At 36.7% G+C, this 13180-nt stretch overlaps 1 protein-coding gene across 1 annotated transcript; it reads left to right on the top strand.

Moving 5' to 3' along the window:
- The first annotated feature begins 485 nt into the window (after positions 1-485).
- Positions 486-6791, top strand: KERA (keratocan). Its single transcript, XM_009987295.2, has 2 exons — positions 486-1371; positions 6619-6791. The coding sequence occupies exons 1-2, from the start codon at positions 486-488 to the stop codon at positions 6789-6791; spliced, it is 1059 nt and encodes a 352-aa protein (XP_009985597.1).
- Positions 6792-13180: the final 6389 nt, after the last annotated feature.

Raw genomic sequence — 13180 nt, 5'->3', positions numbered from 1 at the left:
AGAGGAAAAACAGAAAAAAGGGTAGAATTAATTTTAAAAGGAGGAACACTGAGTACAATAGTATTTATATCATCATGGTATCAATAGCTTGACTGAAGATAGTACATTATATAAAGTAGTTTATAACTCTGTACAGGAAAACTCAAAATTTATAAGAAGCACAGATTTAATGTCAGAAAAATGATTTGTGTTTTCAGGTTCTTTGAAATAACACTTGCATGAACATTAGTTAAACTGGTACCCAATGTGGAGTCTAAGTTGAATCAGAAAAATGTTCTTCAAAATAGAGCATTGAATTGTTTATACCTCTTATATTACTGTTAAGTTTTTCCTTAACATGCCATAGGTAATACCACAGAGGACAGAATTTGACTGTTTCTAAAGGAAATATTATTTTCTATGTAATAATGCTTTATTAATCTAGTATGCTGTTAGAGATTTCTGTTGAGACAGCTAATTGTTTTTCTCCCCTTTCAAGGCAAACAATGATTCTAAAAGTCTATGCAAGCCTTTTGCTCTTATTCTTGGTCAATTCTGTGTGGACTCGAACTGTGAGACAAGTTTATGATGAGCTGGATCCTGAGCATTGGTCTCACTACACTTTTGAGTGTCCACGAGAGTGCTTTTGTCCTCCTAGTTTCCCCAATGCATTATACTGTGATAACAAAGGACTTAAAGAAATACCTGCAATCCCAGCAAGAATTTGGTACCTCTATCTTCAAAACAATCTAATTGAAACAGTTTCGGAGAAGCCTTTTGTGAATGCCACTCACCTGAGATGGATAAATTTGAACAAGAATAAGATCACTAACAGTGGAATTGAGAGTGGTGTGCTGAGCAAGCTGAAAAGGCTGCTTTACTTATTCCTTGAAGATAATGAATTGGAAGAGGTGCCTGCCCCATTACCAATGGGTCTGGAACAACTAAGACTGGCTAGAAACAAAATCTCCAGAATCCCAGAAGGTGTCTTCAACAACTTGGAAAACCTTACTATGTTAGATCTGCACCAGAACAGTTTGTTGGACAGCGCTCTTCAAAGTGACACCTTCCAAGGACTCAACAATCTTATGCAACTCAACATAGCAAAAAATTCACTCAAGAAAATGCCTTTAAGTATTCCAGCTAACACATTGCAGCTGTTTTTGGATAACAACTCCATTGAAGTGATACCAGAAAACTACTTCAGTGCAATACCCAAAGTGACTTTCCTTAGGCTGAACTACAATAAATTATCTGATGATGGTATTCCCCCAAATGGGTTTAATGTTTCATCTATTCTAGATCTACAGTTGTCTCACAACCAGCTCACTAAAATTCCACCAATCAATGCTCATCTCGAGCACCTTCACCTTGATCACAACAAAATCAAAAGTAAGTGTGCATTGTCAGTGTGGTGTTCTACCAAGACATAATTATTTTGAAATGTCTACTTCACTACAAAAAATGCTCTTTGAATTAAAGAGATTAAAAATGTGCTATAGATTGCAGGGAGATGAGGAAGAGGATCTCCCACAGGCCAGTTTTCAAGTCAGGTCTAAAAATATGTCCATGAATTAATGCCACATGTGAAAAATATTTCATATGCATACAGAAAAAAAAAAAAAAACTTTGCAAGCAGAATTTGTGCATTTACATTTCACTATATACATGCCAGTAACCATTTTGTGAGAATGAATTAAGTTTTCCACAGAAAAGTTAGGAGTAAATAAGCAACAAACAACAATAAAAAAGTGAGTGCAACAAGTTATGATATTCAGTCCACATCTGTATGACTGTTGGATTTTCAAAGTTCCTGAGCACCTCAGAGATTTCACTAAACTAACAGAATTGCTGTATGCTCAGTTCTTCTGAGTATCTCTCAGCCCACCTAAACTATCTAATAGGAACTTTAGGTGAGGCATCCTTAAAACGGAATAAAATGTTGGCTGTAGTCAACACAATCTATTTCAAATATCACTAATTAGAATGTGGATATTGAATATTTCAGCATTGAAAGTCCTCCCCATCTTTTGTTTACTGTGCACAAAATGATGACACTTGGGTTTAGTCTTCATGAAAAGACTTTAAAGCTTTGTCCTATTAAGGTTTATCTCCTCAAATATCTGCTAACATTTTCCACTTTGTGTAAGTGAGACAAAGTTTTGTACTCAAGGCAACAGAAGTCTGTTGTCATGTCATAGTTCTTCTTCCAGCACTGCTTCCAGATTCATCCAGGTACAGCAGGGATGTGGTGCTTAGAGGCACTGGGTAAAGTATCTGCTTATTAAGTCCTACAGACTTTAATTTCTTTGTTTCATGCCAAAAGCCAAAATCAAAAAGTGATCACTTTTTATTTATCACTTCACAGAAGGTAACTAAGTCTCTACATTTGTCTTCCTGTCACAGTGATTTAATTGAATAAATGGTTCCTTACTCCTGTTTGGTGTCACTCTAGTTCACAAACATACTAAAAATAATGGTTTAACTTCTGTACAATACAAGGACGTATAAAAGGAAGATACCTACTGATAATTCAGATTAATTCACTGCTTTTTGCAAAACAAATGTATAAAACCTTGTAAAGAAAAATCAATTTTTTACAACTGGCACATATTTTAAGCAGCCTGTAAAAAGTCTAACAGTTAATTAGAGTTAGGTTTATGACGTATATTGTTACTGAATGTATTTCATTGCCCCTTGGTTACAAAGGGATTTATTTTAATTGCTTCACTGCAGGGCCTCAGGTGCAAACTCCATCTCTGTCACTTTAAGTGGACACTAAATTGAATTAAATGGAATGTAACCTGTCCAGTTTAATAAGTGTTTTGTGTCTAAGTAGCATTTAAAGAGCTGCCAAATTATCTTCCTTTTCTAAATCAGTTTTTAAAACGTTAAAACCATAAAACTCAACCTGTGTAGTATGTGCAAACACAAGTCCTGTTTTCCAATGACACAGGGGTACCCATGAGCCTAAATCACTATAGTTTTCTGCGAGCCTTATATTCCTTAATGCCTTTACCACTTTTCAAAATTCATTATTAATTTAAGCACAAAACTGCTTTTAATTTAAAAAAAAATTTTAGTCTCAGTAACTGCATATAAAGTAGTCAAAAAATATTTTAAAAGGCAACCTGATATCTTAAATGAAATGCAGATATTATGTAAGGCATATTCTACCACACAGAATAATTGTTTAAGAGATAAAGAATAATGACATAATCTTCATGAAACACTGTTCTAATAGACGATAGCTCAAAGGGTCTTTAAGGTGACAAACAAGGAATGCAATTCCATCAGGCAAGAGTAATAAGATGTAGCATTAATTCTGCAGATTGTTTTTGTCGTCTTAAACCCAGAAAGCTGGTGATCAGTCATTACAACCAATGTAAAAGATTTGAAAGAAAATGACTGTAAAAGCCTGTCCTCCTGAAAGTTTACTTTTGCGTATGCAGTACAAGCCCTTTTTACAATTATTTTCTCTTGGTGGTTCATAGTTACACTGCTGGCATTGCAAGAGTTCATTTTTATGTAAATACTATTTGCTACTTTTTATTGTATGCTATTATATAACACCCGTTCTTCATGTAAGTCTGAGACCTTATTCCTCCAAAGACCATTCATGAAGATATAAGGCAATGTGATATGCTATGCTATGCTATGATAGCCTTACCATTGGTCTCAGTGGAATCAGGATTTCACCTCTGGTTGCTCCCCCAAGTACTTGAAAGTTGGAAGCAAAACCAACATAAAACCAAAACTAATTAGGGGTACAACAGATATGCACCACACTTGTTCCATAGCATTTGAAACCATGTGCATTTACATATTGATTTATGAGATACACATGTGAGGCTCTGGGGAGATATCAAGTAATGAAAGAGAGTACCAGAGGAAGCAAAAAGAGGAGAAGGCATGAAATGATGATGTAGGGAGTGAGCAAGGGTGAGCAGATGCTATTACAATGCTATTAAAGGAGCGATAAAAGGAAGCAAACAGTAAGTTCCCCTAGAGGAACGCTGGGAGATTGAGATAGCTCCTCTGAGCTAATATGTAAAGAAGGTGAAAAGTCCTTGGGCCAAGTAGCAATGCTAGTCTATCTGACTCCATCATAGGATATTTGAAATAATTGGTTGAAGTTACAGATCGTGACTTATTATCAGATCCTTGCACTATAACTGGTACTAGCTTCTTTGCTGGAAGAGCCCAAAAAGATACAGATTTCCAGGCTGATCCTTGGCTGCTGCAGTTAAATACTATTTGAAAAGGAGAAAGGGAGCCCAACTGTTTGAGTTGGACCACAGTGGGTGCAGCTAGAGGTTACAAGAATAGAATAGAAATAAACTCAGACTCATATATGTCAGAACACATCTATCTCTGAGATCAACCTACTTTCTAATTGTTTCTAAATTATGAGTTTTACTGGAAAAGAAACAGGATCCTCTGTGGTTCTTCAGCAGACATACAGTATCAGTCATTAACAAGGACCTCTTCTGCAGTTTTCCCCTGCAGCTCCAGAGTCTCATTTTTAAATATTACACCACTTAACAATACTGTTGACAACAGGTGAGAATCATTTTGTGTGAATCAGCCAGCCTAGATTTTTGTATCTAGTTTGGGTTAGTCATACGCGTCACCTACTGAATTAATGAAAGGACATACACAATTGCAAAGGGAAAATCATCTCAACTTAAGGAGCTGTGAATCACTTTTTGGAAATGCTTATCGCTCTCCAGAGTTTATAAACAGAATCTACATGGTTTGTTTGGACTGACGTTTATCCTTTACATGGATCAGTTCAGGTAGGGTGAGATGTACCCGTGTAGATTGGTTGCCCTGTCCCTCCTGCTTAGGTGAACTTCAGCAATATATCCATAGGATTGCAAGAGAAGAGGAGAGAAAGCAGCTTTTACTCCTCTAATAGTTTGGGTATGATTTACCATTCATGGGAAGAGAAGGATAAAAAAATCCAAACACTTTATTCCACATATCATCAGGAAATAACTTCTTTGTAGGTGGCCTGTGGTTAGATAACTGCTGCCTCATTTTAAGGTTGGAGTAACTAACACAGTGAAGACTAGTGCAGTGGGATAGTTGCAAGGTCAGAAAACACAGAGATTTAGAACACACAGGAAGCCATCTTGTCCCCTAAGGACAGTAGTACTCTTTGAAACCCTATGTGACCTGAAAGGTAGATATTTTCTGCCACATAGTGTTGATTCACTTGTAAAACTTTAATAACTGCTTTCATAATGAAACTTGACTCTCAAGCTTACTGCTTCATAGCTTCACACATAAAAATAAGTTGCAGCTTGTTTCTTCCAAGAATATCAAATGCTTTACAAACATTAATCAAATTTTGCATCACAGGCAAAAGCGTTTTGATATTATGGATATGATAAAAGTTTTAGGCCTTGGCCAACTTGATATGTTTATCTAGTTTCCATGAGAAAGATAAAGTCCCTTTTCAAGACGTTGAAAACATCTGGGCAGTTTTTTTAAAAATGGAATCATAGGATTTTTTTTCTCATCATAATGTTTAGCCAATTTTGGGCATTGTAATCAAAAGACGTGCATATTATCATTGCTAAGTATAAGGGGAGAAAAAATTTGGTAGAAATCTTTTTTTTTTCCTATTTCTGGGCTGCTCAAAAGATTGTGCTCAAAAAAAAATGGTACGCACACATTCTCCATTCAGCCACTTTTTGCAAGTGTTCTGGGGCCAACAAGATCCTCAAGCAGTAAGACCAATCAATAAATACCAAAATTTGGTCAAAGGAATTTGACATCTTTGATAAACAAACACCACTTCAGTGTTTTCTGGACTAAGGCCATTTTGAGGCTTAAATAGGGCAGCGGCAGCCTCACTATTCAACAGTTGAAGACAAGATATGGAAATAATTTTAGCCAGGTGACAATGTAGAGGTAATTTAGGGGACACAATGTAAAGGACCCAAACTATTCAACTCTTATGAAAATGGGTGATGATTTAAGCTATAGTTTTAAATTTTATCTCAACTGAAACAAGCTATTTCTGATTTATAAAGAATTTTAAGGACTTGTTTTTTTTCAGGTTAGGAAGAAAAATATTCCATTGCAGAAGTTATATTCTTGCAATTAAACCCAACTATACTGAAGAATTTGAGAAAACAACAAAGCATAGACGTTAAAAGTGGCAGACATGATACAAAATTCTTCTCTGATTCAATACTGTTATCTTTCTGAATGCAAGATCATTGGGGAACATAATCAGCTAAAACCAATGTATTGCCATTGCAGTAAGTTGTTCAAAATCCATCAGCATTAACCTTGTTCTGCTCTCTTGGAGTGTAAAGAGCTATTTAACCAGTAGTTTTCCAAGTTAATTTCTTCTCTAAGGTAAAATTATGCGTCTAGTGGCCTTTATTCATAATTGCAGCACATTAAATACATGATTTGCTGATCTAGATTACATTAAGATGCTTTTTGCTTGATCAAAAAAGCAGTTAATTGTTAATTAAGCATTTTCCAAGTCTGATAAGAGCAAGGGACTCCCCCCCAAATATCAGTGGAAACCTATTTTATTTGTTTTCTAAATTAATTTAATCATCTCCATGAAAATTTCCCATGGAAATTACCTAACATGTTGATCTACATTTTCAGGTGTCAATGGTACTCAAATATGCCCAGTCTCAATTGCTGTAGCAGAAGATTATGGTTTTTATGGCAACATTCCTCGCCTTCGCTACCTTCGCCTGGATGGAAATGAAATTCAGCCTCCAATTCCATTGGACGTTATGATATGTTTCCGACTACTTCAAGCTGTTGTAATATAAAGATATTGCAGTGTTACTGTGAGAGTGCTAAGATACAAGTTTTGCTGGAATGAAACTTGTTCTAACTCATAAATCAAGAAGTAACAGCTTTATTTTGACTTTAATTTTTTCTTTGCTTGCATCTTTTCTACATCTGAAAAGATCGTTCCTCTTTCAAAAGAGATTTTGGATGGACGTGAAACACGTGCTTAACACTTTACCTGAAAATTCCTAATGCGAATATATTGAAAATTATCTGTGTAAGATCTGAAATATTCCAAAGCAAATTCTTGCTTACTCCATCTTCCTTGTCAAATGCTACAATGTCTATCCTGCTAACATCTTTGCTACAGACCAATTATATTTCCTTATTTTGTTACATAGTAGCTAACATAAAGACTTTAGGTGCACTTGGATAAACATGTATGCTAGAAAAATCATGAGTTGCATGACTACTAGTTATTAGAACTGCTCCACTGTCTTTTTAAGACAGTGACTAATGGCGAAAAACCACTTAACATGTAAATAGCTCATAAATTGCTGTCATCCTTTGAAGACTGATACTTTTAGGGCATGAAGCATATGAGGCTCAGGATCCAAAGCGATATACTGAATACATATTGTTGTATGGATTCATTCAGTGTACGATTTCAGAATTGGAATACATTGATCCAACTCAAATCCAGGCACAAGGGAACATGAGATGAAATCTTGATCTATCAAAGTGCCAATTTTCCACTGTTTCGCTCTTCAGTATTCCATTTCTTGTTTTGGCACCATTTCTTTCTGTAGCTTTGGGATAGTCATTGAATATTTGGTCCATTTTAGTTTCCATAGAGACACAACCAAGAACAGTAATGATTACATGTTTCACAGACTAAGTACTCCACAAAAATTGGAATGGCTAGTTAATATAATGATCATAAATAGAAAATTAAGAAATTAATACATCCCCCTTCCAATTATTTACTGAACTAGACAAACATTTGCATAGAAATCATATCAGTTTAAGCAAATGCAATCGACTCAGAGCGGTATTTAGATATCTGCTGACTCACACACACACACACAATAACACTGAATTTTAAAAAAGTCCAGATATTTAGAACACAGCACATTCACAATTCACTAACAAGGGAGATATAAGCGGGCATCTTTTCATGAAATCTGGTTGCTTTTTTTCTATTTTTATAAGATAATATTGGCATTTCAATACACAACTTGAATATTAGAGTCAACTATTCATTGGGGGATTATGACATTTTTATCTCTAAAAGCCAGCTCAACAGACTATCCATCAGTCATATTTAGTCTTCTTGTATTTGTAGATAGAAGCAATTAGTTACTTTTTGATGTCTTGCCTCTATTTCCAATCTTTTAAGACTGGCCTCAGTAACAAGCATTTGAAGACTATGCATGTGCTATAATTTTTTCTTTGAAGATGAAATATTTTCTTAAAAGTAGATTTTTAAAAGGGTTGAGAACTCCAATTTCTAACATTTAATCTCTTTTTATCTGAAAATCAGGCCTTATTCTGCTCAAGTGCACTTGCAAAAATAACTCAGTATAGAAATACAGTACAGAAATAACCCATTCAGAAATCCTATCACAAAAACCTTTATTTTTATGGTTCTTTTTATGTGATTGATGAGAAACTTCTGCCCTTCTAGCAAAAATATTTTCTGTACCTCTGCATTCACTCTATATGAAAAAATATAGATTTAAAAAGTCTCTATGTATGCATGTTTACTTATGTTCTTTACTCAGTAATAGCATAGTAATTTATTTTTTTTTTGGAAAAAAAGTGACAATACTACTAATTAAATTATGACAATGATTATGCACTTATATTTGGAAATTAATTTCTACTTTAAAAACCAACAAATATACATACTCCAAAGTGAATATTCACAGGCATATATGCCCATTATTAACATTATTTGCAGCTCTAACTGTTCCTATAGCAAAGCATCTCGATATTCCAGCCAAAAATTATGACATTCTTAGGCACTATATATATATATTAAAAAAAAAAAGAAAAGACTAACCCTTCCCCAAAGAGGTATCAAGCTAATATATGATAAGGGATGATATGTAAATTCATATAGGGACACTGGGGCTTCAAGGTACTCCATTTTGTGATGAAATCAGAGACATATAATCTGATGAAATAACTTTTTACAGTTATTTTCCACCAGTTGGCGTGATATCAATAGATTTTTCCAATCTACTGTACAGTGGGAAGACTTACAAATTACTTCATCAAAGGTCAGCACTATCTCATGGAACAATCTTTGGATACATGCAGATCAATGCTCAAGACTTGTCTCTGTCATAACCCAGTTAACCTGAGTGAAGATAAAAATTCTTGATACATCCTTGGACAAACAGTTATTGGGCTGAAGAGCTGATGCTGCCAAGTGCTCTGTGTTCTACACCTTTGATGCAACTTGCTGATTCCACATCCGGGAACAGTTTCATAAAAAAAAATTCTAAATATCTTCATTTAGGCTAATTTATCCCATCTTGATTCCCTTTTTCAGAACCAGCAGTATGAAGTAGCATGAAAAATAGTTATATACTGTAGTGACCTTCACAAGATAAATCAACCCTGGTTGGGGACTGAGGATCTTTACTGCATGCATGTCTCTATTTGCAACAGTCTTCATGTTCTTAAATATTCGGGGAAAGTTGGCAAAATTTCCCCTCAGATTACAATAACAGGCCTAAATTGCAGTATTGCGTGGATCTAAACAATGTAGGCTTTCAGCCACACCTCATCCAATCCATTCGTTATGCCAGAAGACTATAAAGGAAAATGTAAAACATAATGTCCTTTTCCCTACGAAGAGGGTCCCTAAAACAATGTCAAAAAACATCACTGTGTTTGAAAGTCTGATGTTAATTCTTCATAATCCAAGATTAGTCTAAGACTCCCCACTGATATTTCCTGATTCATAAAAAGTCGCGTTCTCTTCCACCGCGAGGAGGGAGGAACGGACCTGTCTGAACCCACAGCTGCCTTCATAAAGCTGACGCTTGTTTCACTTGATTGTCAGAGCACAACGCAAACAGTTTTGAATGGAATATCGTGTACAGAAACAAAGACATTTGCAAGTATGAGAAGTTGAGTACAAAGCAGGTCACCTTAAGCACACCGCAGTTGTCGTCAATCGCTAACCAAACCACAAACACCTACTGCTTTGCCAGAAATGCTTGTTATCTATGAGTTAATTTTGAAATGATGGTAGTTAACACAGATGTACTATCACCTCAGCCCAGGGTACAGGCAGCTGCTCTGTAAAGAAAAGCATTAAAGCAAAGTGAGATTCTCAAGAACTGAGAAGCACCCAGGCATTTTTGCCATGTCTGCCAGCTTGACTGGAGGCTGCATGCTGGATCTATCAAAAGACTGCTTGGTTTTATAATGCAGCTGGCTCCACAGGAAGAAAGTCCTTTATAGATGCTGGCAGCACAGTTAAAAATTCAGCCATGTGCATGAGACTCCCTGCTCTATACTCTGACATTTTCTGTTTCTTTCTCAATATTCCAAGGAGTTTGCCACCGCTTTCTTCAAAATTTTTAACGAAAACCACCACCACAACAATCATCTGCAGAAATGCCGGTGAATGCAGCAGCTCGTATGACGCTTGAAGGAAGAAACACAAAACACTAATAGGTAAAAATCTGGAAGACAACTAGAAATCCAATTTGCATGTTTGCAATTAATAACTCCAACACATATGACTGAGGGATTTTCATTCACCTTTGTTGCACCCAAATAGTTTCCAATGTTTGCCACAAATACTTACTGTCATTTTTCCAGCCTAGAAAAAAGTATTTGCTGATATTATATTGCAGCTACCTTTGTTAGCTGTCTGGAATCAGATTACTGTAACATCTAAACTGCTGTTAGTTGTTGAACAGCTAATATCCCACTTCTGCCATGTGTGGCAGACAACCTTTGTGATTACTGAAGTCAGCAAGTGAACATCCTCCGCTTGACTGAAAGTCTCCTCCATAATTGCATATTCTTCCCTAGAATTGCTTACTCATTTAAACATATAGGGTGGCTATACAAGGCACTGCACTGCGCAATGATACTCAGGAGCAGTGCTAACCACTTCAGATCAAGCATCTGAAGCAGTATGCATCATTTGCATCATGGTCTGCCTTATCTAATTTACCTTCTTCTGCATCAGTTGAGGTAATATTGCTTCTAATCCTGAGCTTGCTCTGTCAGTCCTAGTTCAAACCCTTCCCAATACAGTTCTTTCTCACACTCCCTGCACTGTTGCCAGTGGTCTGGGTATTCTTCTTACTGTTTTTGTCTTGGTTTCCAAACCATATGCATTTGATCAACCTATCTGCCCATCAGCTTGATTTAGTTTTGTTTCTTCAGTGTTTTTCAGCTTAAGCACGTTTACGCACGCTGCACTAATGGCCGTTCTGATTTCATCTGCATCTGGTTTTCTCCAGGGGAAGCACCGGCCAGGCTGACACACACATATGGCAGCAGAGCAGCGTGCCCATCTGCTCACAGCCTTCACACCTCCTCCTACACACCTGCACAGGCCCAGGCTGATGCTGTCACCTAGCCTATATGGTATACCTGGAAATCTCTTTTCCAAGGCTTCCCCTCCCCATCCTCAGTCTTTTTTTTTTGGTAGGAAAATTAGTGAAGAAACTGGAATCACATCTTCCACAAACAAAAGGTGTTCCTGATTAGGGGTTGGTGCGATGAAAGTTACATATGGAATCAGAAGCTCTCAGTGAAGCTAGGCTTTTTCTATAAATCATTTATTCATTCACAGTTTTTATGAATTATTAGCAAATTCAGAAAAAATATGCAAATAGGTTCAACCACAGGAAAAAAAAAGTATTTAAAACAGTGTTCATGCTTCTTATTTAATAATCCTGTAGCTAAGACATCCATGTAGCACGAGATGCCCTTCTCCAGGTAATGGAACCCTAGAATTTGACTGAAATCATGTTCCAACTACTAGGAAGCCTATTTCAAGGAGGGTAATCCCCTTGTGATACTCTGCTTTGTTTCAGGACTTGAAATAATCACTGATTCTCTATCCTGGCATTGAGGACAGCCTTCATGGTATTATAGGATCTAGGCTCAAATCCCTGTCTAAATCAGAAGCAGAGTGAATTGGAGTGTAGATTTTTTTTCTCTGAAGAGGCTGTTCAGAGCACCAGACTAGAGGTTCACTCTCTTCTTTGAATCCTAAGATTTGTTTCTTTTAATGACTGGAACTGCTTCAAATGAAAAAGAATGATAGCAACTCTTCCCAGCACTGCTCAACCAGCAGAATAGGCAGGAGTTACACTCAAAACCTCTTCTCTGAGAAAGCTGCCAGGCACAGGGTCCCCAAGTTCCCTGTCTCTGAATTACTGGCTAAATGGAGAAGTGAAAGCTGTTGGTGAAGACTTTCTCTGAAGGTCATGTTGTTTTGTGCTTTTAAAAAGCTAGTCATTTATGTGTTTGTTTTTGTTTGATGCAAGTCCTTTAACATTCAATTTAAAATACAACATATGAGCATGGTGTGAGGTTTATTTTCCATTTCAATAAGAAAAGAAGATGAAACTATTTAATTCTTAGTCAAATAAACATAAATATTTTTCTATTTGTCTGACCATCAAACAAACAGAAAAGCCAATTTTCTGTCCTTCAGCTAAGACTTCCATGCTTTCCTTTTTTCCTCCATTGTTTTTTTTTACATTTGCATTCTGTCTGGGATCACGTAATAGACTTATCAGGTATTGAAGAATATTGAGAATGATTTCAGCTGCAATATTACGCATGGTGCTTACTTTCCTCAAACCATTAATAAGATTTGTGCCTGTATTTTCCTACTTTTGTGAGCTCTGTGTATAAACCTATTTTGTACTGTTTCAGCCACAGTTATCGTTAATGTTTGTGCAAGATGCCTGTGCAGGAAATACAGCACTTCCAGGGATTCAAGGTTTTCTGTGGTGCCTACTTTCCTCATATAGAGACATCCACTGCCTATCTCCTGAAACTCTCCTGGGGCTTATTCCTGGTAGTTTAATACTGCCTCAATACTGGGATTTTCCCTAATGTTGGTACTGTGAAGGATGGAGCAGGATGAGTCCCATTGCTGCTGGGCTGCTTCTAAGACGGGCCATTTGGGCTGATGGAGGAATGACAGCCTGTGGGCCTTGTGTCTGAGCAGCTGAAGCAGGTGACCAGCAGCTCAGGCTTATGAAGAGGTTGGACTGAGTGGTAGGAATCGAGGCAAGAAAGGAGTTCAACAATTAAGTGAAAACTATTTTATCACCAACTTGCAGAGCAGAAAATCATCCAGTGCAAGACAGACGGTGATGAAGACGTAACTGGGGGAAACTGTCGGACTTGCAAGTATGTGCAAATACTTGGA

The sequence above is a fragment of the Tauraco erythrolophus genome, chromosome 4, assembly GCF_009769465.1.
Source record: "Tauraco erythrolophus isolate bTauEry1 chromosome 4, bTauEry1.pri, whole genome shotgun sequence".
Classification (NCBI taxonomy): domain Eukaryota; kingdom Metazoa; phylum Chordata; class Aves; order Musophagiformes; family Musophagidae; genus Tauraco; species Tauraco erythrolophus.
This window is presented reverse-complemented; position numbering and strand designations above follow the sequence as displayed.

Excerpts from the sequence above, each read along its gene's own strand:
- KERA (XM_009987295.2), top strand. The coding sequence starts at position 486 with ATGATTCTAAAAGTCTATGCAAGCCTTTTGCTCTTATTCTTGGTCAAT. Across the intron at positions 1,372-6,618 it reads TGATCACAACAAAATCAAAA|GTGTCAATGGTACTCAAATA; the intron begins GTAAGTGTGCAT and ends CTACATTTTCAG.